This window comes from Pelophylax lessonae (assembly GCF_965119305.1).
Source record: "Pelophylax lessonae genome assembly, chromosome: 12".
Classification (NCBI taxonomy): domain Eukaryota; kingdom Metazoa; phylum Chordata; class Amphibia; order Anura; family Ranidae; genus Pelophylax; species Pelophylax lessonae.
The window spans coordinates 193,992,448-194,017,319 of record NC_138779.1 but is presented as its reverse complement, the minus strand read 5'-3'; the positions used below and the strand labels follow the sequence as shown (position 1 = coordinate 194,017,319).

Below are 24,872 nucleotides of genomic sequence, written 5' to 3'. Positions count from 1 at the left end.
CATCTGTTAAAGAGCAGGCCCCAAGCCTGTACGGCTAGCATCGCTATGGCAACCGCTGGCAGCTCTTAGTAAGAGCCGCCAAACAAATTAAACTTTACACTGTATCAGCTCAAACCTGCAGAGAGAGCTAAGAAAAGAGGCCATAAACGAGCTTCAAAAATAGCATTAGCGTTTACAGTTTAAAAAGGCTTTTGTGAAATGATATTATCGAAGACAACGATGGGCCAAACAGCTCAGTCGTAAAGATATAAATCCAGATTACAAATATTAAAATTTTGTTATTATACGGCCTACTGTAAAATCATATTATAGCATCGGGAGATGACATGTAAACAGATAATACCTAAAAATGGAAGCAGCAATAATAACCATTCTACAAATTGTAAATACTGGGCTAATTTAGAGAAAAAAATTAACTATTTGCTTGGAAAAAAAAAGATATATAAGCACTGATACACAATCCATTTTGTAATTTATTGGTAAAAAAAATTGTTATTAATTAAAGCTGCCAAAAATATTGTTTCTTTGAAACCATGGCAACATTTTGGAGGCTCTGAACCTTGAGTTCACAAAAAGCCTGAGGGAAGGAGAGGCGAGGGTAAAGGCTTGCATTGCCAAAGGCACACTGTGGCGATTGGTGGTTATGGGTCTGTAGCAGTGATGGGGAACCTTGGCACCCCAGATGTTTTGGAACTACATTTCCCATGATGCTCAACTACACTGCAGAGTGCATGGGCATCATGGGAAATGTAGTTCCAAAACATCTGGGGTGCCAAGGTTCACCATCACTGGTCTATAGGCATGGTTTAACAACTATGATTTAGGGTCATGACATCCCATCCTGGTGGGGGCTACAATCCCAAGGGTTGTTTAGATTATCATGATGCAGAACCCTGGCACAATAACCACTGGGAGCGCTCTACAGCTAATATGGAAACCTAGAGCCCATATTTTAAAAAAAAACACCACTGTGGTCAGGTGTACATTGGTAAGCAAAGAACATAAAAGGTATGTTTAGATTCCTATTATTCAGGACCCTGGCAAAATAACCACTGGGAGGGCTCTACAGCTAATATGGAAACCTAATCCCCATATTTAAGAAAAAACACCACTGTAGTCAGGTGTACATTGGTAAGCAAAGAACATAAAAGGTATGTTTAGATTCCTATTATTCAGGACCCTGGCAAAATAACCACTGGGAGGGCTCTACAGCTAATATGGAAACCTAATCCCCATATTTAAGAAAAAACACCACTGTAGTCAGGTGTACATTAGTAAGCAAATAACATAGGAGGGTTTTTTAGATTCCCGTTATTTGGAACCCTGGCACAAAAACTACTAGGAGAGCTCTACAGCTATTAAGGAACCCTAGACCCTCTACTAAAAAAAAAACACCACTGTAGTCAGGTGTACATTGGTAAGCAAAGAACATAAGACGGTTATTTCGGTTCCCATTATTCAGAACCCTGGCATAAAAACCAGTGGGAGGGCTCTACAGCTAATATGGAAACCTAATCCCCATATTAAAAAAAACACCACTATGGTCAGGTGTACATTGGTAAGCAAAGAACATAAGAAGGTTGTTTAGATTTCCCATTATTTGGAACCCTGGCACAATAACCACTGAAGGGGCTCTACAGCCAATATGAAAACCTAGACCCCATATAAAAAAAAAAAAAAAAAACACCACTGTAGTCTGGTGTACATTTTTAAGCAAAGAACATAATAGGGTTGTTTTAGATTTGCAATATTCGGAACCCTGGCACAATAACCACTGGGAGGGCTCTACAGCTAATATATGGAAACTTAGACCCCATATTAAAAAAAAAAACATCACTGTGGTCAGCTGTACATTGGTAAGCAAAGAACATATTAAGGATTGTTTAGATTCCCGTTATTTGGAACCCTGGCACAATAACCACTGGGAGGGCTCTACAGCTAATATGAAAACCTAGACCCCATATTAAAAAAGAAAAAAACACTGTAGTCCGGTGTACATTGGTAAACAAAGTACATAAGAGAAGACCAAGAAGAAACCCTTGCACTCACCTATAGCCCAAGGGCCTCCTACCCAAGAGGCATCAGCTTCATCCTCAGCATGATTGTCCCCTTCACCAGAAGGAACCCAAATTCCAGACGTATCCAGACGGAGCTGTTGCCCTAACAAAGTTCCCAGCTATCAACTCTTATCTCTTCACCATAAAGTCAAAGCTTCAACTTCAACTGTAAATTTCCAAGTCCCTTTTATGTCTATGTCCATTCGTAAAACAGTCCTTCAGCTGTGGTGCTCCCTCGCCTATACTCCCAGAAACCTTTCACACCTGCCAAGGTAAAGCTTTTGTCTCACCAAAATACCCTTTCCTCTCCCTCTGTTAACTGTTTTGAACAAATGACCTTTGCATTTGTAGATCTGACAGTTTACACATTGATCCACAGATAAAGCTACAGTATTTGTAATGCTTCTCAAAAAATTGGGCCTTGTAAGACATAGCAACCAGGAACCTAATCTACAGCTGGATTCAAACCCACAAAGTTACGCACTCACTGCATTCTTCCACCAATCAGCTGCTTTTGGCACAAAGCCACAGTCAGCCATCAGGCACCTCTCTAACAGAGTCCTCCTAAAATTGACAGCTGAAAAGTAGAGGACATCACAGACAAAGTGCAAATCCTGTTGCTTAGTAATTGAGCTATCTTGGTGCTTCTTTGGTGTTGCGTAAATGCTCCTGAAGCAAATCGGGGAAAGTGATATTTTCTTCATGAAACTCTCCGTGAGAGAATAAACCCATTATGTGCCCAATTTTAATCCTTTAGCCAGAGTGTGCGTGTCTTATCAAAAACTGAACAGGGGGAGGCAAAGTGTTGTTCAATGGCAAAAGGTAGATGTGACTCTATAAACATGTTTATACCATGTTGATTTTGAGTTCTCCAAGAGAACAGATTCAACACTCACCCGGTTATAGGATGCTGCAATAAGTGACTTTGCCTCTAGGTGGCTCTGTACCAGAATAGTACCTGGTACAGCAGGTAGTGACAATAGGTGATAGGCCCCTTTTAGGAAGAGCCCTCCCACAGTGATGTCAGGGGTGAGTCAGCACCCACATATTAGCCAGGTGGGTAGGAGCACTTTCTTGGGATCCAAAATCCCCACACCTGTGAAGATGTAACCAGCACACGTAGGACCTAGACAGGGCAGGAGGCTGGATGGAGTGGACCTGTACATAGCAGGAGCCAGCTGTACAAAATTCTGTCCTTTATGGAGATGGCTAGGGCAGATTTCAGAAAGCCTTTTTAGGCCAAGCTGGAGATCCCTGTATGAGTCTGCTTCCCTGGAAATGTTTCTGAGAGAGATGTACCTAGCAAGAAGGTGACTACAGAGAGCACAGACTTATACTGATGACCCTGGGTAAAGGAGAGACTTTAGATAGCTGGTAAGGTGCTGCATATGCTTTTACTTGTGACTACTGCAGACTGTCCACTATACTTGATTGACTATGTATGTCAAGTGACTCTGCAATGTATGTCCTTGTGACATGACTATAATGCCGTTTCCTGATCAACACTAGTAAATTGCATTGAATATTTTTATTGTGTGGACATTCCTTCTTTGGGATTTAAAGGTCTATGGCCAGGAATGTCGTGTGGGGGGCCAATGGCATGTAGCAGGGCACAAGTTGGCAGAGGGTTCGGCCTCAGTAGGAGGGGCAGTCTTCTAGCAGTAGCAGGAGTAGGGACTTGTGCTTTGGTGCCAAATTCAGCCAACCACTAAGCCTCTCCTACATGGCATCTCTCTCTTTTTTAGCCCATGGCGTGGTGCTAGTCCTTTGCTAAGCAAGATTCTGTAGTATTTCAGACAGCAAGGGGGTGAAGCCCAGAGAACCAGGGTGTGATTGGCCAACTTGGAGGCCCAGGGAACCACAAACATAGAAATAAAGAAAAGAATAGCTGATCCGCTGTTTCTATTGGAGAGGCACTAGTTTAAAGGCCATCTTTATTATTTTTTGACAATAACATGGTGTGGGCAGATTTCTGCCAGTCACAGGCTGTGTCACACCCCTCCAGCCTGTGTCTTAGAATAAGAGAAAGGTGAAGCCTCCATCAAACTACATGTAATATTACACCTCTTTGTATTTAGCTGGTTAGTGAGCATGGAGGAGGAAGGAGGGAGTGGGCTGTCAATTACCACTGTGTATACACCCACATGTGTGACTCTATAGTCACATGGGCTGCTCAGATGTGATAGGGCGGAAATGCTCAGCATAGAAACTCACTGAAAACTGAGCATGTGCAGAGTTGTCACCACAGCTTTAAAATCCCTAGCTGAATCGGGGGCATGGACACAAGGGGGAGATAAAAAACAGCAGGATCAATCAGGTTTTTTGCAGAATATAGAAAACAAATCTCATAGTGACTGTGTGAGTATGAACAGCATGTAGTACACCATCTGTTGATAGTTTTTGTGTGATGTGAGTTTAGTGACACTTTAACTCTTAGTATGCAGGCACAATATGCAATATTCGTTGTGGCTTAATGGAGTTCCGCTCTAATGATGTCCTGTCCATGATAGTCTGGGGAGGCACCAGGGGAGAGCTCTGCATGAGGAGTCTATAAGACCCATCTGTAGAGCAACAGCGTAAGATACACTATAGTGTCAAAAGTATTGGGACACCCACATGAACTTTAATGGCATTCCAGTCTTAGTCTGTAGGGTTCAATATTGAGTTGGCCCACCCTTTGCAGCTATACCGGCTTCAACTCTTCTGGGAAGGCTGTCCACAAGGTTTAGGAGTGTGTCTATGGGAATGTTTGACCATTCTTCCAGAAACACATTTGTGAGGTCAGGCACTGGATCGCAGTCTCCGCTCTAATTCATCCTAAAGGTGTTCTATCTGGTGCAGGCCAGTCAAGTTACTCCACCGCAAACCTGCTCATTCATGTCTTTATGGACCTTGCTTTGTGCACTGGTCCAAATCATTTGGTGGAGGGAGGGTTTTGGTGGGGGGTTGTTTTTCAGGGTTGGGCTTTGCCCCTTAGTTCCAGTGAAGGGAACTCTTAAGGAGTCAGCATGCCAAGACATTTTGGACAATTTCATGCTCCCAACTTTGTGGGAACAGTTTGGGGATGGCCCCTTCCTGTTCCAAAATGACTGTGCACCAGTGCACAAAGCAAGGTCCATAAAGATAAGGATGAGCGAGTTTGGGGTAGAGGCACTTGACTGGACTGCACAAAGTCCTGACTTCACCCCGATAGAATACCTTTGGGATGAATTAGAGCAGAGACTGTGAGCCAGGCCTTAGAATACCTTTGGGATGAATTAGAGCAGAGACTGTGAGCCAGGCCTTTTTGTCCACATCAGTTCCTGACCTCACAAATGCACTTCTGGAAAAATGGTCAAACATTCCCATAGACACACTCCTAAACCTTGTGGACAGCCTTCCCAGAAGCGTTGAAGCTGTTATGGCTGTAAAGGGTGGGCCAACTCAATATTGAACCTTACAGACTAAGACTGGGATGCCAATAAAGTTTATGTGCATGTAAAGGCAGGTGTCCCAATACTTTTGACAATATAGTGTACCTGTGGAGAGGCATCTGGAGAAATTTCCACTCCATAGCACGATCAATACCTAGAGAAGGTTTTTCCTCTTCCGTATGTCCATCCTCCATAAACCACAGGTGTCACCTACATTGAATCATGCCACAGCAGCAGTGTGAAGCCAACGCAATGCCAGCGTTTGTGTGTATTGGGCCGCTCAATAAAATCCTTTCATCCGGCTGGCCAGTGAGTGTTCGGAGAACGTTCCCTGAATTATAGGATGATTCTTTTATGGCTGTGTTCCATCTACATGTAAAATGCATTAAGACCGGTGTGCTGTGAACCCTCATACGAGCACACGAGAATGTATTTTTAATGCAGCTGGCACTCAGATCAATATGACCGTCCACACTCCCGATGAATATTACATGTGTTGAAACTGCCGTGGACGCGTGCAAACACAACACATCCAAAGCACGTCCTATGTTGTATTACAAGTCAATGTTTATTTGCGAAAAACCAAAGAAAAAAGTGCAGCTTCCCGCTGACTGTTTGTCACATTTATGTTCTTAGAAATCGTAGCTGAGGGGAACGCATGCCCGGTTGGCGTCCTTAATCAATTCACCACTGCTACTCTCCAAATGTTTTATAAACTTGGAAGTCATTTTGCGAACTTTTATATTTTTCCCCCGTTAGGGAGACCCTTTGTGGTTAATGAGTTGAAATGATTTAGGTTTCTAGTAAAGCACAATGGTTTCTCCCCGCTGGTATATTTTAGAGACTGGGAAAGTATATATCAAAGGATTATAAACTATGCAAACCACGGATAACGGTAAAAAAGGAACATGAAATGCTTTTTTGTGGATAATTAAGACTAATTTATCTCGCTGGTTCTACGCTTTAGTGTTCTTTAATCAAGGCAGCTGTAATGTTTTGAAGATGAACCTGTTCTACTCCATAGCTGCATCACCTCTGACAACCAGCCAGTCTTAAGCCTCGTACACACGCACAGATTGTTGGCCGACCGATCGGCCATCTTTTGTCCAGTGTTGTTTGTTGGTTAATATGTGCTCTAGACTTGCACTGGACTTTTGTTGGCCAACAAAAATCTACTTCAGAAGTGATGTCATGTGATGGTTGACTTTCCATGTCTTTTTTCTTCTCTGAGCATGCCCAGTCTTGCTCATCTGATTTTTGTCTGCCGAAATCTGTACTGACTGAGGAACAATCGGCCGTTCTGTTGTTGGCCAACAAAAATTTTATAGCATGCACACCAGATTTTTTTCGGCCGAAAATTCGCAGTTGGTTGTCGGAAGCATCATACTAACAAGCCTACAACCGGCCAATCGGATGTTGGCCGACAATTTACGGCCAACAATCTGTGCATGTGTACAGGGCTTTAGCACTGCTGAGCTCTGATGAGGTCTAAAGGCTCATACACACGATGAGAAGGGAAATTTCGTCCAACGACCAATCTGCCGATTTTCGGATTGTTAGTATGGTGCTTTCGACAGCCGACTCCGACTTTTCGGCTGATAAAATCCTGATGTGCAGGCATTAAAATTTTTGTCCTCCGTCAACACACGTGCGATTTTCGTCTTATTAGTACAGATTTCGACTGGGAAAAATCTTATGAGCAAGACTAGGCATGCTCAGAGATGAAAGAACACATAGAAAGCAATCCAACACATGACATCCCTTCTGAAGTAGAATTCTGTCGTACGGGAAAATTCATATGAAAATAACCTCTTCACTTTCCACATCAGACTAGCATGCCACAAAAAACGGACGACAGATCATTCGATAATCTGATTGTGTGTATGGGGCTTAAGGCTTCACACAGGCCTTGGCTCTCCTGTGGACAGTACTATAAACCAACAAAGAGAGGGCGCATCGGCCTAGCACACAAAACAATTTTAATAATCAATTAAACAAGTGATATACTCACAAACATATGACAAGGACAAGTGTATCGTGGCTCTGAAGAAGAGGGGTTGCCCCTCGAAACACGTTCGCCACTTCGGACGTAAAAGAGTCTTCCCAAGCCATTATTTTAACAGAGTAGATCTGGAGGCAGCCACACCTGAATTTTATGATACGCTTATTGACATGTGTTTGTGAAGTATATTACTTGCTTAACCACTGCAGCCCCGGAAGGATTTGCCCCCTTAATGACCAGGCCATTTTTTGCGATTCGGCACTGCATTATTTTAAGGGAAAATTGCGCAGTCGTTCGATGCTGTACCCAAACAAAATTGATGTCCTTTTTTTCCCCACAAATAGAGCTTTCTTTTGGTGGTATTTGATCACCTCTGCGGTTTTTAGATTTTGCGCTTTAAACAAAAAAAGAGCGACAATTTAGAAAAAAACGCCATATTTTTTACTTTCTGCTATAAAACATTCCCAATAAAAAAAATATTGAAAATTTTATTTTTTTTATCAGTTTAGGCCAATCTGTATCCTGCTACATATTTTTGGTAAAAAAAAATCCCAAAAAGCGTATTTTAATTGGTTTGCACAAAAGTTATAGCATTTACAAACTACGGGATAGATTTTTGGACTTTTTATTTTTATTTTTATTTTTTTAGTAGTAATGGTGGTGATCTGTGATTTTTAGCAGGACTGCGACATTGCGGCAGACAGATCGGACCCCTAACTTTTTGACACTTTTTGGGGACCAGTGACACTAATACAGTAGTCCGTGCTAAATAATATGCACTGTTACTGTATAAATTACACTGGCAGGGAAGGGGTTAATACTGGGGGTGATCAAAGGGGTTAAATGTATGCCTGTGTGCTTACTCACTGTGGGGGGGGGTTCTGTGACAGGCACAGACAGATCGCAGTTTCAGCTTTACTGAAACTGCTGATCTGTCCCTGCCTGTCTGAGAGAAGATCCGCCTGCTTTGTTTACAGTCTTCTCTCCATTTCCCGGACAATCGTGGGAGGAAGGCAGTGATCGCTGCCTCTCCTCCCGTGGCCCGCAGTGTTTTTTTTCTTCCCTGCAAAGTGGAACACCTGTGACGTGTCCCAGAAGATTGCAGGGAGGGAGGGGGAGAGGAGAACTTCCACCTAGGTGGCAGTGCTGTATCTTGGCCTAGGCCAACAAGGCCCAGGCCTAGGGCGGCACTTTGCAGGGGGGCAGCAAAAAAGCTGCACCCTGCACAAAAAAAAAAACAGCCTCCTCCCGGGTCCCGCACGAAAAGGGTCTCTGTCGGCTTGCGCTACACTTTTAATATAGTGCCAGTCTTATGGGATGAATTGGGCCAGAGGGCAGAGTCCTGGAGGCAAATCAGTTTGGCACCCCCATAAAGCGGTCAGTGATGAGGCTGCACTGATAAGGCTGCACAGATAGGCACTGATGAGGCTAGGCAGATGGGCACTGATAGACTTGTGGTCTTTGGTTCACAGATGACAGGGTGGGTTGTAAACAGTAAAGGGCGTGGCCTTTACAGGAAGGGGTGGGTCATATGTAAATTAGGGGGTGCACAAGTTTAGTCAGGCCTAGGGCAGCACAAAACCTAAATACACCACTGCTAGGCGGCCCGAGCAGAAGTGGGAGCGGGTACCTGTCAAAACGAAGGTATTTTTTGAGTGGAACTCCGCTTTCAATATGTTTCTGCAATTGATTTATGGGACCGGTTATGTTGATGGTAGAAATTATTTTACTTTAACCCCTTTGCGTCAGCTCCTGCCAGCCCTTCAATGGGTTGGGCATTTCGGGAGGTGGGGACGGGGCTTGTAACCATGTGACTGCCGTTATTGGCTATCACTTAATCGGAAAACTCCCGATCGTAAGAAGCAATTGAAAGCGCGCAATCAGCCCAGCTGCTGAGAGGCCGCACATTTGCATGTGGTCAGCGCCTAGGGGTTAAGAGCTCATTCACACATAGCCATTGACCTGTGTTGAACTACATAGATCAACGCAAGGTTACATAGAGAAAAAAAAGTTCTCTATTTGTCCTGTTTTCATCATAATGCTGCATTGCATATCTTCATTTTTATGCAGTGCAACTCCCTGTAAAGCATGCCACCGCTGCAGAGCATAGACTTGAATGACTCTTCAAATTAAGAACGTAGGCAGTGTAATATGTTGTAACAACGCATCACACCGCCCCTTACTGACCCTACAAAACGTACACCAGCGCACTTACATTTCAGTGCGTGGGCTGCTGTGAATGAGCCTTAAAGCAGTATTAACCACTTCTACTGGGCCAATTCTTCTCCTACATGTAAAAATCATTAGTTTTTTGCTAGAAAATTACTTGTAATTTTTGTAACTGTAAAAAAAAAAAAAAATGTAAACGTTCCAGGCTAGGGACTCTCAAAATGCGATAGCCAACATCATTCAAGACCCTGTGTGAAAGTGTGCCCTAGACTGTGGCGTGCTGTACCCTATACTAATACTCTACTAGTGTGTGGTAGCGACGGAAACAGTCCCTGATGCAAAGACCAGGTTGGCCAGGACAGGAGGGACAAAAAAAGCGGGTTTCACGCCTATATCCGCGTTTTCTACAGACACAACATCTTCTTTGGGGTGCTCTTTGGGTAGGGGTACTAGAGAGGACATCAGCAAAATGGCTCTTATGCAGCTGACTCACTGCATCTGGATTGTGAATTTGGGCCGCAGCACCTTCCGGATACAGAAGGGCTGTGATGATCTCTTCCTGGAATTTTAGGAAGGATCCACTTCTTTCTGATGCTTTGTATAGCACATAAGCGTTTAGCAGAGCCAATTGGAATAAGTATGAAGACACTTTTTTGAACCAGCGTCTGGCCTTATGGACAATTAAGTATGGCGCCATCATCTGGTCATTGAAGTCCACCCCTCCCATGTTAAGGTTGTATTCGTGGACACAGAGGGGCTTCTCAACAACATCAGTCGCCGTTATAATTTGAACTGTCCTATCTGCGTGAATGGAAGACAGAACGAAAAAATTCCATGTGGGAATCTATAAGCCGTTGGGGGAAGCCCTAGCAATTAGGTCACATGGTGCCACATGCGACAATTCCAAAATCAAAAAGGTGACTAAAAAGTGTCACGCTTGTGTAATAATTGCATACGTATCAATGGTACCCCTTTCTGAATAACGGTGAAACCATGTCCCAAACAATCTTGCAGTTGATCCCCATGTACAAAGTAATCTGAGCAGTTGGGGGCCTCCACATTGTTATCTTTTCCCTCATAAATCTGGAAACTACATGTATAGCCTGTTGCCCTGTCACACAGATTATACATCTTGACCCCATATCTGGAATGCTTGCTGGGGAGAAACTGTTTGAAAGCAAGGTGGCCAGAAAATTTAATCAGGGACTTCTCAGCGCAGACAGCTTGTTGGGGCATATACAAGGCTGCAAACTTGTGGTTGAAGTGATTTACAAAGGCCCGAATTTTGTGGAGCCGGTCATATCCAGGGTCACCCCGAGGACGACAGAGTTCATTGTCACTGAAGTGCATGAACCGCAAGATTTGCTTGTATCTAGTTCTGGCCATGGCAGCAGATAACTCGGGCATATGATGAATTGGGTCAGTGGACCAATATGACTGCAACTCACTCTTTTTAGCAATGCCCATGAGAAGGGATAGGCCCAGAAAGGTTTTAAATTTGGAAACAGTGATACGTTTTGGATTTGTTGTGATGAATTGATCAGCATATAAATTGCTTTGGTCCACAATAGATCTGTACAGATCTTCAGTGAAAAACAGCTCATAAAAACCAAGGGGAGTAAAATTGGCTGTTTCCACCTGAATTCCGGGTTGGCCAGTAAATGGGGGAAGTACGGGCGCTGCAGAAGTGGTGGGCGCCCAATCTGGGTTTGCAAGTGCATCAGGAAGGGCACTATGGGCTCTATGGGCATGTCTTTGAATTCTCGTGCTAGCCACCGCACCAGCTTGAACAGCACTTATGGGACTCGCCACCTCACCAAGTGTTACTGCAGTGCTGGTTTGACTATGACCAGGATGTACTAGGCCGCTGGTGCTTGCCAGTTCACCAGAAGGTTGAGCGGGTCTAGTATCGACACTGTGCTGCATACAAGGACCCTGCGATTGCTGCACCCCAGCAACAGAAGAACGGGGTCAGGTACGCCTGACCTTAGCAGGGACCACTACTCCATTGTCAGAGCTATCTGTCAGGGTGCCGCTGCGCTCTACAGGTTTGAATACTGAGCCTGATTCTGACAGTGAGGCTTCCCCATCGCTCTCATCTGTCATGCTCAGCATCGTGTAGGCCTCTTCACTAGTGTACCTCTGTTTGGACATTTTGGCCAATAAATTTATAGGTACCTAGTGTGACTCACAGGTAAAAAAGCACCTGGTTGTCAAGGACTGTTTGAACCACTACCAAAAAATTTAACTGCTAGTGCTAGTAGAGATTAGGCCTGACTCTGCTAACCCTGCAGTTTAGTGTGCTGCATTTTGGGAACACTATACTAAGCTATTGGGGATGCTAGTATAGTTCTGATCAGATCAAAGATATTGATGTGTTCAGACACTATACTAGTAATGGAGGAATTTAGTGTGTGTGTGTGTCACTGACAATCAAAGGGTTCAAATTTATTACTAAATATGCGGTTGGCAATCTGATGCTATCCTGTATTGACGCTAACTAACCTTAACGCTAACTGATGTCACCTGTGACACTAATACTGTGATCAGAAAAAAGATCTGTACACTATAATAGTTACACTGTGACAGAGCAATGAAGGGGTTAATTGGGGGTGATCAAGGGTTTAAATCTTTATTAGGGGATATATGGCGGGTACCCTAAACCTATCTGGGACAGACATTAACTACTACTAACTGTCTCTCACACTAACTGAAGTCACAAGTGACACTAATACAGTGATCAGTAAATTATCTGTATACTGTATATATAGTGTACACTGTGACAGGGAGTGAAAGGGTTACCTGAGGGGTGATCAGGGGGTTAAATGTATGCCTATTTGTACTGGTGTCAGTGTGTTGCTTGTGTACTCAGAGTTGATCTTCTCTCTTCTCTTGCGCTGGAACCGAAAAGGGCTCCAGGAGAGGAGATTGCATAATTTCCTGTGCCTGTTTTTACATTACACAGGCACAGGACTTTCGCGGGTGGTCGGCAACTGGTTAAAGATATACACAACATGTCTGAACCTAGAGTGTCAAAAGGGCTGGAAAGTTCACAGGGTCAAGGCGTGACAAAAGAACATGCAATTACAAGCAATCCCCTGGAGGGCAGTTCTGCATATACATAATTGTGCTCTTCCAGGAAGGGGTCATGCGCAAGCTGCCGGCGCTCTGCTCCTACTGTGATTAGTCAAAGCAGAAGCTGATCAGCGGGTGCCAGCCAATGGATGGCCATCAGCACCTGCTGATCGGCAAGAAGACAGATAGGATGGAGCTCTACATATGTAAACAATGCAGACAAGTCGCACTAGTGGAAACGGAGCCTAAAACTCATTACTCACTTTTAATGAGCACTAAAAATTGTTCTGTATCCTTCTAAACTTTCGAAAATGTTCTATTGTATTGTTAATTGTATTTTATTTCTTTCATATATTGTGCTGGTCATGTGACCCCCCCCCCCACCACCCCTCTCTCACCTTCCCCCTATCTCTCCCCTCCCCCTCCTCTCTTTCTCTCTCTCTCTCAGGAAAAGCTGCTGGCCTTAATGAGGCTATGAAGACAGGAGATCATGTTCTGTGAAGCATAGGAGGGATGGGGGTGGGGCTGGGCAGGTCAAGGCATGCCTGTCTAAGAAAGACCGACAACCTTTCAGGAAGTGAAAGACAGCAAATTCAGATAAAGGGAGATAGCATTGAAGAACAAGAAGAAGTTGATTGTCTAGTTTAGATAAAACTTTCTAAGCCACACAAGCAGCTAGCCAGAAAATGAATAATATTAATGATAAAGATATTTAACATACAATTAAATAGGAAAAATTTCATTTTTGACTGGAGTTTCCCTTTAAATGAATGCAGTGCCATATAGCAGAAGATGGCCTGGTCATGAAGGTGGGTAAATCTTCAGTGGTTACAATACATTTTTGATTTGGGGATTAATACCGCTTTAAGACGTTCATAAAAAAAGCTGTGTAAAAGAAATATTTTTGAAATAGGGCACAGTGTTCCACACCCAAAATCTCGCCATCCAAACCTCCAGCCTACTTTTCCTTTCCGTAAAACAAAGCCCGTTTGGCAGTAATCCTCCATGTGCCTGAGGTCTCCAAGCAAGCAAAGCCGCAACCTTAGATCTGTCTGGAGCATAATTCTACAAGTGGTTGCCTCTAGTGTATGACACCCAAGGGAGTCCTTTAAAAGGCTGGCAAAGGTAGTAAACAATGCACTCGAAACAGCAAAACCGCAATAGCCTGACTTTCTCCCAGTAGACTTGGCAGCTGCAATGAATCCCTTTTCAGGTCTTGTGATGTATCACTTTATTTCAGAAGGGGCTCCTAGCACCTTATTAATGTCTTTTCCATTTATAAAGAAAATATTCTGAAAAGACGACTTTCCTCGTTAACCCCCGAAGGGGAAAAACCAAGGCCATTCTCAGATGCCCGTGTAAAAAGACAGAGCCAATGTGTGCCACTTCCATTAGCGAGGTCTGGCATGTCATGGAACCCCCTTGGGGGACTTGTGCGCTAAACATACAGCAGCACCATCTGCTTTTCCTTAGTTTACTTCACAGTGAAATACATCACTTCACCTTAGAGGATTTCAAACATGTTTCAACATAAATAGAACCAAAGCAGATGCTGATTATATATTCTGTTTATTTTTTGTGCAGTATGTCTTGTACAGGTGAGGCACCATGCCATGATCATCCAACAAAGACTTTTTTTTTCAACCAAAGGTCTTGCCAGCCATCTTGTCTTTCCTGTACCAAGGCAAAGCTTGCCAAATGATGTAAGCTGTAGCCTCGTATTTTATGACTTCCCGTATAACCCATATTCTGGAACTGGAACTCTTTACACAGAACTATTGACATCAGTCCGTGTCCCAGAGGAACTTACAATCTAATTTCCCTGCCGCAGTTATAAAAGCGTAAAATTTGGTCCCAAGCCAGTTCCTTGGCTTTGAGATTCTATTCTAATAGAAAATGAGTATATTATTTTGAAGAGAAAGCAATTTTTTTTTTTCATTAACCACCTCAATGCCACCACGTTTCCTCATTTAAAAAAAATGAGATCATCTTTGGGTGTCTACCTTCCAAAAGGGTCATTTTGGGAATGTTCATAGTGACCTCTCATTTTGGTTTCTCTGTGTTTTATAACAACAAGTAAGGGAAACATTTTTTTCCAAAGTTTTGGCCTTTCATTCTCTTTATGATAAAAGAAAGCCAGTGGTCATAAAAAGAGAAAGCTTTTTTGGCCATACTTCTCTTGTGGGTCACTGGAGCACATTTACTTATGCTCTCCCTTGACCCAGAATCAGCCAACAGTGGGCTAAAGTCTGCTGTCGGTTGACTTTACAGGGTTGCTTCAGGCTATGGAAAGATCCCAACAATGTCGTGATCAGCCCAGATGCCTGATCAGCAGCTGGCCCAGCCTCTCGCTGAGAGCCTGGCACTCCATTAAATGTTGGAAGGGCACAGCAGGCTGAGAACTGAGCGATCAGCAGTCATGTGATCGATCACTTTCCAGTCTTATAGCTAGAGGAGGACAGATGCAGCATGGAGGTAAGTATGTATGTTTGTTTTTTGAAATCCCATTGTAGGGGAAACCCCAAAACTCATGGGTTTCAGTAACATTTTGACTGTTAAAGCCAGATTGAAAAATATATTTATTTTTACAAACACGTAGGTAGAAAGACATGTTTGGAGAGCAATAACAGTCACATTACATAGTGTTGGTTTCAAAACGATTGCTCTAAATGGCTAAAGACTTGTAATAAAATGTATATGTTTTACAAAGGGTGGGACCTATCTATCTAAAGTTTCTTTGAAGTCACATCTTGATTGAAATTCGGAATATTTGTTCACATAGGCTTGTTACTTCCAATAGTTGTTTAGCTGAACAGTTCTTGAAAGACCTAGACAGCAATCTATACAGCTGGAGGTATAAATGGCATTTGAACACAACAGCTGTTATACAATATGACTTCTAACAACAGATACATCCAATATATCTGCTTAATCATAAATACATGTTTGATGATCATAAATAAATGTTTGATTAATAAAATGGCTGTTCCCTTTTACCTTTCACCATACATTTCCTTTAAAGAAGAATTCTAGGCATGGTATATTTTTACATTGTTTTATTGGTCAATATGCTTGTGTCTATGTCAGATCTAAATACTGTGTAGCTCTCACCTGCACAAGCACTAGACTGAAAAACCCAGGGATTGCGGGATATATATATATAGTTTCTTCAATGGTCATGTCAGGTCTTACACTATAGACAGAGATCATGCACACTGTTGACTGACTCACTACCTCTGCTGGAAGTTTATTTAAAGCATCAACTACTCTTTCAGTAAAAAAATACTTTCTAAGATTAGTTTTTAACCTTCCTCCTGCTAGTTTCAGGTCATGTCCTCACGTTCTTCATCTTGATCAGCTTAATATTTAAAATCCTGGCCCCCCAAACCCTTGTTGTATTTAAAGAGTTTGATCAAAGTTTTCCCTTCTTTCCTCCAGACTGTACATATTAGGTTCCTGAAGTCCATCCGGATATGTTTTATTTCTCAGACCTTTCTCCACTTTTGTTGCCCATCCTTGAATTTGTTCTGTCTTATCAATATCGTTTTGTACTGTCAGGCAGCCCATGCATTATTCTTTTTTTCTTTTTTTGATCAACAAATAGGTTGAACAAAAAATAAAACGGACCCAATTGCCCTATCCACACATTCAAGGTGGATGGGATATCACTCCAACTGAGCTATTGTATTATGATGGCAGGGAGATTTCCCGGCCGTCTGAATACACTGACCAGCACTGTCAGCTATAGCCAGCAATGCTGATTGTGCAGAAACTTTCCAATAGGCGAAAGGGAGATCTCAAGAACTGGACACAGTACTGTAAATGAGGTCTGACTAAAGATCCATACAGGGAAATTAGGATCTCCTAACTCCTGCTGGTGACCCCTCTAGTGATACCTTAGGTCTGGTTCACACCTATGTAGTTTACCTTTGATCACTTTCTGCAGTCCTTTTTTGCAGTGCATTTTGTGCTTTTCCCGTGTTTTTCAGATGCGTTTTGCGATTTGCATTTTTTATTCTTTTGTTTATAAAGAGGAATCAGGACCTCCTTCCTCCTGCTGGTAATCTCTCTAGTGATAACTAAAGGTCTATATAGAGGAATCGGGATCTCCTTCCTCCTGCTGGTAATCCCTCTAGTGAGACTTAGGCTCCATTCACAATTGTCATGCAACTTTGGACATCAAAGTTGCATGACAAGTCGTTCCCCATGTTTTCCAATGATAACCATTCATATGTGTGGGACTTGAAGTTGCAGCGACTTTAAAGTAGTTCATGCACTAATTTGGTCTGATTTTAATGCAACTTAAAGAGTAACTCGTGGGGAAAAAAAATCAGCAAATAAAGAAAAAATAATATAGCGTATACAACTGTGACACAAATCATATTGTAATTGAATTCCTTTTTCATCTGCAGCTGTTGTAAGTTTCTGAAAATGCAATGCAATATGGCTACCTGGAGCTGTTCTGTACACAGAATGTATACTGACCACCCCCCAGAAACATAATTTCCTGCTTGTGTGATTGGCTCACCAATTTTCCCAGAAGTCTGCACTAAGATACAAGTCAGATTTCTGGCATCCCCTGCAACAAAAATGTAAGATATTCCCTATAGGAACATGTCTAAAGGGATGCAGGCCCAGCAGCTTTCCTCATTAGAGCCTTGCAGCTGCCACTGCTGATAGATAATTATGAAACCACTCCAATTTGACCCACTCAGCACAGAGGCACAGAGGAACAAGCAATGATTTGTTCAGAATAACAAATGGTAGGAATCTGCAACAAAGTTTGTTAAAATCTCTGCAATGTACAGAGTTCACCCAGAGGGGAATGTTTTTTTCTCAACAAAAGTGGAGTTACGCTTTAGGAGCCAAAGACTTCAATGTTAACCCTTAAAAGTTGCATGAAATTCATAACTGAATGTTAAACAATGCAACAGTTTTACATCAGTTGTCCATTATCACTGTTCAAAGCCAAAGTCATATCCAAGTCGCACCCATCCAAAGTTGTGTCCAAGTTGCACTCCAAAGTCGGCGCAACTTTTGAGTCGTATAAGTGTGAATGGAGCCTAAAGGTCTATAAAGATGATTTAGGGCCTCCTTTCTCCTGCTGGTGACCCCTCTTGAGAAGCATCCTGCAATTCTAGTCACTTCTCCTATTTCATGGCCACACTGCTTGCTCATTTTCACCTGAAATAAGTACTCCCAAATCCTCTGTAGTTCTGGGCCAACACTGTACCCCAATATTGTACTCTATCTCTTTTCCTAGGTGCATTATTTTACATTTAGAAACATTGAACTGCAGACTGCACTGCTTTGACCAATTTTCCAGCAATCCCAAATGATGTTCCATGTTACAAAAACCTCCAGGGATATCAAGCCTATTGCACACCTACACTATATTACTATAAGTATTAGGACGCCTGCCTTTACACGCACATGAACTTTAATGAAATCCCAGTCTTTGTCCGTAGGGTTCAATATTGAGTTGGCCCACCTTTTGCAGCTATAACAGCTTCAACTCTTCTGGGTAGGCTGTCCACAAAGTCCATAAAGACATGGATGAGCGAGTTTGGGGTGGAGGAACTTGACTGGCCTGCACAGAGTTCTGACCTCAACCTGATAGAGCACCTTTGGGATGAATTATAGTGCAGATTGTGCACCAGGTCCTCTCTCCAATATCAGTGCCTGACCTCACAAATTGGCTTCTGAAAGAATGATCAAACATTCCCATGGACACACTCCTAAACCCTATGGACTAAGAGTGGGATGCCATTAAAGTTTGTGGGTGTAAAGGCAGGTGTCCTAATACTTTTGGTAATATAGTGTATGTGTCGTTAGCAAAATGGTACACCTTACCCACCAAAGCTTTAGTTATATCACATAGAATTAGATTAAATAGAACTGGACCTATTACAAAGCCTTGTGGTACACCACTAGTGACTAGTCTTTGTACCGATTGAACCTCATTTACTACCACACTCTGGTACTTATATCTGTATATCCACTGAAGCACCCAAGATTAAGTCCTAGCTTTTACTACATTTTTATTGGAGCATTATGTGGAAATATATCAAATGCTTTGCTGAAATGAAGACAGGCTATGTCCACAGCACAGTCCTGGTCAAAACGAGATGAAATGAACAATTTGATACTCACTTGTATCTGTAGTCTCGTACTGACTGTCTCTCTGCAATTCAAAGATCTCCACTTCAACACGTGCGTTGGACCCTCCTTGCGTGTGGCTATTGATATGTTCTCGGGCGAGCGCAAGTGCCAACCTTTCGCCACGCCCACAAACAGTCTGATCGTCAAGGATTGCAGCTGGAAAAGAAACAGACCAGTTATATGAGTATTTTGTATAGACAGCATTAAAGTGTATGTAAACCCTAACAAAAAATATACAGTTGTACTTTTTGTCCGCTATGTGATGGAAAAACTAAGTTAAGTAAAAAAAAAATTTTTTATTGTAAAAAATTAAAGTTACACCCAAACACATAGCCCCCCATCCAAAAAAAATAAATAAATTGAGCACGTGGCAGGGTGCCGGCACCTGAAAACGTTGATTGCGATACACATGTTACATAACATGAGATCAATAATTCTAGCAACAGACCTCTTTCATAATGCTAAACTGATGACCTATAGGGGGCTTTCGGAACGTTGCCTATGGAAAATTCAGGGAACTGAAGTTTGTTGCCATTTCACGGGAGCACACACATTTAGGGTTTGACATGTTGGTTATCTAATTACTTGGTGCAACCTCGGCTTTTAAATTTTACCAAAAAATTGGGTGTTTTATTGAGTTTTTGTTGCCCCTAAATTAACTTTAATGTGTTTTTTACAGACATTTTGTGTTTCCTAGTCCTCTGCAGGTATTATTGTGTGATATAATTGGAACTACAACTATTTTGTTCTCTAGGGTGTCTGCTTTCAGAAAATTTAGAACATTTAGGGATTTTACGTACTCTTCAGGCTTAAAATTATTTTTTAAACATAAAATGCAAAAAAGCTACTCAGTGAGTGAAAATCTGTGTCAAAAACTTGGCAATGGCAAAATCAGTAACCTAATTGCAAAATCATTTTTACTGAAATCACTTCGCTTATTGGTTGGTAAAAATGGGACTTCACGCCAATGTTGACAGTAAAGAACAGATCATAAGCAGTTAGATGGACCCCCATAACTAAACCATTAGGGGCCTCCTCAAAGACAATTCCTCAAGTCATAATGAAAACTATTTTTTATAGTAATTGTACATAGCCCAGAGAATCTACCTATCACATTACAGGGCAAATGGAAAGGTTTGGGAGACAAAAGTCGGTGGTAAGGCAGACACACACAAAATTTTATTGAACATAGAGATGAGCTCATCAATCTGCTTCTTCTCCTTTCACAGCCCAATCACAGGCTGGAGGAGGGACATGACCTATAAGTGTAATTTAGTTGCAGCAGAGAAAAATCAGGTCTCCTGTCCTATCAGACACAGTTGTGCTGTGCGGTAGAGTTTTGAGGACTGGATAGGCAGGAAAACAAATCTTTTGGCAGATACAAATTCTTCCATGTATGTATTTTATATGTGTATTTAGCTGTTTGCCTGGAGTTCAGCTTTAAAGTTAACCCAATTATGGCGAGCATTGACCACACATTTTCAAGTTTATTTGCATAGTAAAGTGGAGGTAAACCTCAGCCTATTTTTTTTGGTAAGGTAATAATGTGCCAATATGCATCGCATACTAGCACATTATGAAATGTATTGCTTACCTTAAAACAAATCCCTCCAGAGGTGAGCTGTCACCGCTGACAGGGCTTCCATCTTCACCCAATCTTCTTTCTGGGTTTGCGCCCTCCAACTTTCTTATTGGCCATGCCGCGATGACGTCACTCCCGCGCATGTGTGTGGAAGTCATAGAGCGCGGCACAGAGCTATGAAGGGATGGCACGGCTGCATGCAGTGTAAATATCTTATAAACTGTGCAAGTTTAGGAGATATTTACTGTACCTACAGGTAAGCGTTATTATAGGCTTACCTGTAGGTACAAGTTCAAAAACAGGGTTTACTTCCACTTTAAATGCCGTTCCACCTTTGGAAACTGAGACAAATGTGTTATTAGGTTTAATTTAGAGATGTAAACTGCACCACAATCATAAACTGTTGCAACGTTTTTTTAGACTTGATGTATTCATTTATATTTGCTTTTCTGCCTCTGAATGAATCAGTTGTAAGAGCCAGATACTCCAAATCTCTGAAGTTCTTACGTCACGTAAGACAAGCGCATCCATTTCTGTCCTTTGCAGACTAGACTCAGGCCTGTGCTCTGTAGGGAGATGGAGGGGGGGGGGGGGGTGTAACGGATCCTTTGATGCTTTTCATCTTCGTTCCTTATTCAGGATTTATTACATTTCTTTCTTCTGGATTTTTTGATATGTTAATTTTCACAAATTGTGGAGTATTAAATGTGTGTCTTTTTATTACAGCTTTTATGAGCCGAGCAGAAGGACACAAAACATCTGAAAGCCGCCCCCACCCTTGTAATAACCTTTCCTCGCAGGCTCTTCCTCCGGCTGTAACAACACAATTAGAGGAACATTGGCCTGGCACCTTTCGCTCTCTCTGGAGAAATTCACAAGAGAGGCAGCTGGCAATTGTGAGTGCAGTTTCCTTTTATATACAGGTAGTGTCTTAGAGAGTAGAGGTGCTCAACATTTTTCATGTTGTGGCCCTCAGTGTCAGAGTGCCTTTAGATGACAGTTTGCCTTTGTAAATGATAACTCGAGAAATATGATTCTTCCTGAAACTGTGGAAATTGTTTGCCATTAGTTTGGATCCATGGGTTTCTAGATTATGGCAGTATGTTTGGGTTTGGAAGGGTTGTGTGCAAATTGAAGGTCATCTTTGGTTGCCTTCCAACTACGTAAATAGGAGATACAACAATGTACACACTCGCAACAGTAAGATCCACAGATGTCTCAGGGATAAGGCAGCAAATATAGTCTCATTTACCCTAGTAGGCTCTACATCTTGGACAAAAAAGAAGACCTGGTTCTTTGACACCAAGGCTGTGGCATCACTGGACTCCAACTGATCTGCCTTCTACTTCTCCTTTGCTTCTTGGGGGCTTGCCACTAGCTCCAAGGCTCGTGAATGCTTCAACACCTTGTTTCTGACCTTATATACAGTTTTGTATTGCTACTAATGGGGATCTAAGCTTTCTAATGTTACAGCCAGTGTTAGCACCACATTATGGAGGCCACTGCTGGCTTATTGGAACTTCTCCACAATCTCTTAGCAATGACGTGTTCACAGTTCCAATCAAAGAATGACTTGTATTTTTAAAGTATACAATAAAGATCATACCTGGAGATTAGTGTTAATTATGCCAGACTAGAAAGGGAAGTAGAGGCAACAGAATTAAAATCTGAGGACAGCACAATGTCTGGTCCGGCCAATGGTTTGCCAGGAACTCTCTGGAACCACCAATATGTATTTAACCACTTTACCACCGGAGGATTTTGCTGTCTTACGTCTGGGCCACTTTTTGCAATTCGGCACTGTGCGACTTTAACTAAAAATTGCGCGGTCATGCAACGCCGTACCCAAACTAATTTACGTCCTTTTTTTCCCACAAACAGAGCTTTGTTTTGGTGGTATTCGATCACCTGTGCGATTTTAACTTTTTGCGCTATAAACAAAAAAAGAGCGACAATTTTGAAAAAAATAACAATATTTTTCACATTTTTTTATATGAAATTCCCCCCCCAAAAAAATGTAAAAATCAAATTTTTTTATAATTTTAGGCCAATTTGTTTTCTGCTACATATTTTAAGTAAAAAAAGTCGCAATAAGCATATTTTGATTGGTTTGCGCAAAAGTTATTGCGTTTACTAACTAAGGGAAAGATTTCTGTCGTTTTTGGTGTTTTTTTTTTAACGAGTAATGGCGGCGATCTGCGATTTCTTTTGCGGGACTGCAACATTGCGGTGGACAGATCGGACCCCTGACTGACATTTTTTACACTTTTGGGGGTACCAGTGACATTACTACAGTAATCAGTGCTATAAATATGCACTGTTACTGTAAAAATGACACTGGCAGGGAAGGGGTTAATTTTTATTGGTGATCAAGGGGTTAATGTATGCCTGGTGCTTACTGACGTGTGTGAGGGGAGGGGACTATGTGACACAGGGACAGATCGCAGGTTCAGCTATGCTGAACCCTGCAATCTGACCCTGCCTGTCACTTAGGAGATCCGCCCGCTTGTGTTTACACAAGCAGGCGGATCTCCACACTTGATTCCCCGATGATCGGGGAAGAGCAGCGGCGATCGCCGCCGCTCCTCCCCTGGCCCGACTCCTGCTGTGACTGAATACAGCGGGAACGAGCCTCTGGCGGCGCGCGCGTGCCACCGAGAGAGGGGAATTATCAAGCCACTTTGCCGCAGTAGAGCTTTAGTGAGCAGCGGCAAAGTGGTTAAAGTTTTTGTACAATTAAAATAACAAATAAAAAATATCTTAACTGTCAACCACACTTTTTTTTTCTACAAACCTTGAGAAATTATCACAAGGACCTTGTAAGGATCCATTGTGTACTTGGGAACTTCCTCAAAAAGAGCTGTTACATCAGTTTGGAATATTCATTCACACCAAGGTTCAGTGCCCCCCTGAAATTTCAGTTCTTCAGAGAGAAAAATGTAGGCTGACATTACTGGTCTCATTCTAATTATACTATTTTCCTGGCCCACTTCCTGTGACAGTGTCCATGAGGTCAGATCACAACCCCTATATGCATACTTGTTCCAGGTCAGGAACTCAGGAAGAACCAAAGCCATTAGATTAGCATAAGCCCTCATACACACGCGCAAGCATAATTTTCCATGCGCTTTCCAGTGCCTTAAGGAGTCACTGGTGGAATATATATCCGACCATACAAGTGAATCACTGTATGTTGCCATAGTCATGTAAATGCCGATGCTCCTGTGAATCACCATTTACCCTCACATTTGTGTACAGTGTATTTCTTTGAATGTGACACTTGCATTTACACGAGTACAGACATTCATATATATTGCAGGCTTTACCCAGCACCTGCGGCTCCCCAGACTCAGGAAAGCACTGGGAATTTATGCTTTCGCGCTTTTAAACCTCTAAGCATCCATAACAGTTAGGTCAGTGTCAGCCTACATATTTCTCTCCGCACAGGTTTTCTTTACAGGGGTAGCTCTGATCCCACCAGCGTAAATCTGTTTCTGCTGTTGGAGGCTGTGGTTCCCAACAAAGATTCAAAATGTCTGCTATATTCTGGGTATCAGTCGAAAAACCCCAATCTTAATGTTCCCCAAGAACCTCCCAGACTTTGTTCGCTACCCAGACTGCACCAGTGAAAGGTTTTCTCGAGGGGCAAAGACATGTGACTGAGATGGGACACACAACTCTGAAGGGTGTTTAGTGTAAATGTCCAGTGTGTAGCACAATGATTGATTACTCATAGTCATAGCTTATATTGATTGTTTGTAGTTTATGTTTTTGCTGACATTGGTACATTCAAAGGCGTTGGGTAAATTACATATTACAGATTGCTATGTTACAGGATTACTTATTACTCGTAATAATATGAGGATCCCAAAAATGTAATGTTGAATTGCGGCTGGTTGGGTATGTAGGTCATAGAACAGTGGCTGCTCATCATTTTCAAGTCATGATGCCCCACATGACACAAAATATCATACTTTCAATTCACAGGCTCAGGAAACAACTGCTCAAACCTTAATTCCAGCTCCACGTTGATCTCACTCACACCACGCAATGGAGTCTCCATCTCTAGGTAACATCCAAACAGTCACAAGGGAATGTTGGCACACGTATATTCCTTCAAATGTTCTTTACTAAAGCATCAAGTGACAGCGGCAAGCATTGCTAGTTCCATATATGTAGTCTGTGTCATCTTTTTGTAGAATTACATTCACCAAATGTGTGGCCTTTTGACAATGTCAGTGGTGCACTTAAGGTCCCCTATATCAAATAGTATGATCCCCACTTGAGTTTTGGTGTACTGGAATAGCTCAACATAAACACTCAGTGAAGACTCAACTGCGATTCCTGCTGTGCCCCCTAAAATGAACACAGATTGCACGCCTTCTGGACAGTGAAGCTTCAGGCCCCATTCA

The 24,872-nt window shown here is 42.4% G+C and overlaps 1 protein-coding gene across 2 annotated transcripts in view; it reads right to left on the bottom strand.

Annotated features, from left to right (window-relative positions):
- Positions 1–24,872, bottom strand: part of GRIK5 (glutamate ionotropic receptor kainate type subunit 5) — a 565,130-nt gene that overhangs the window by 260,329 nt on the left and 279,929 nt on the right. For both annotated transcript variants that reach the window (XM_082273102.1, XM_082273101.1), the window contains exon 3: positions 18,870–19,034. In XM_082273102.1, coding sequence (XP_082129228.1) covers positions 18,870–19,034 — 165 coding nt within the window. The remainder of the gene's footprint in view (positions 1–18,869; positions 19,035–24,872) is intronic.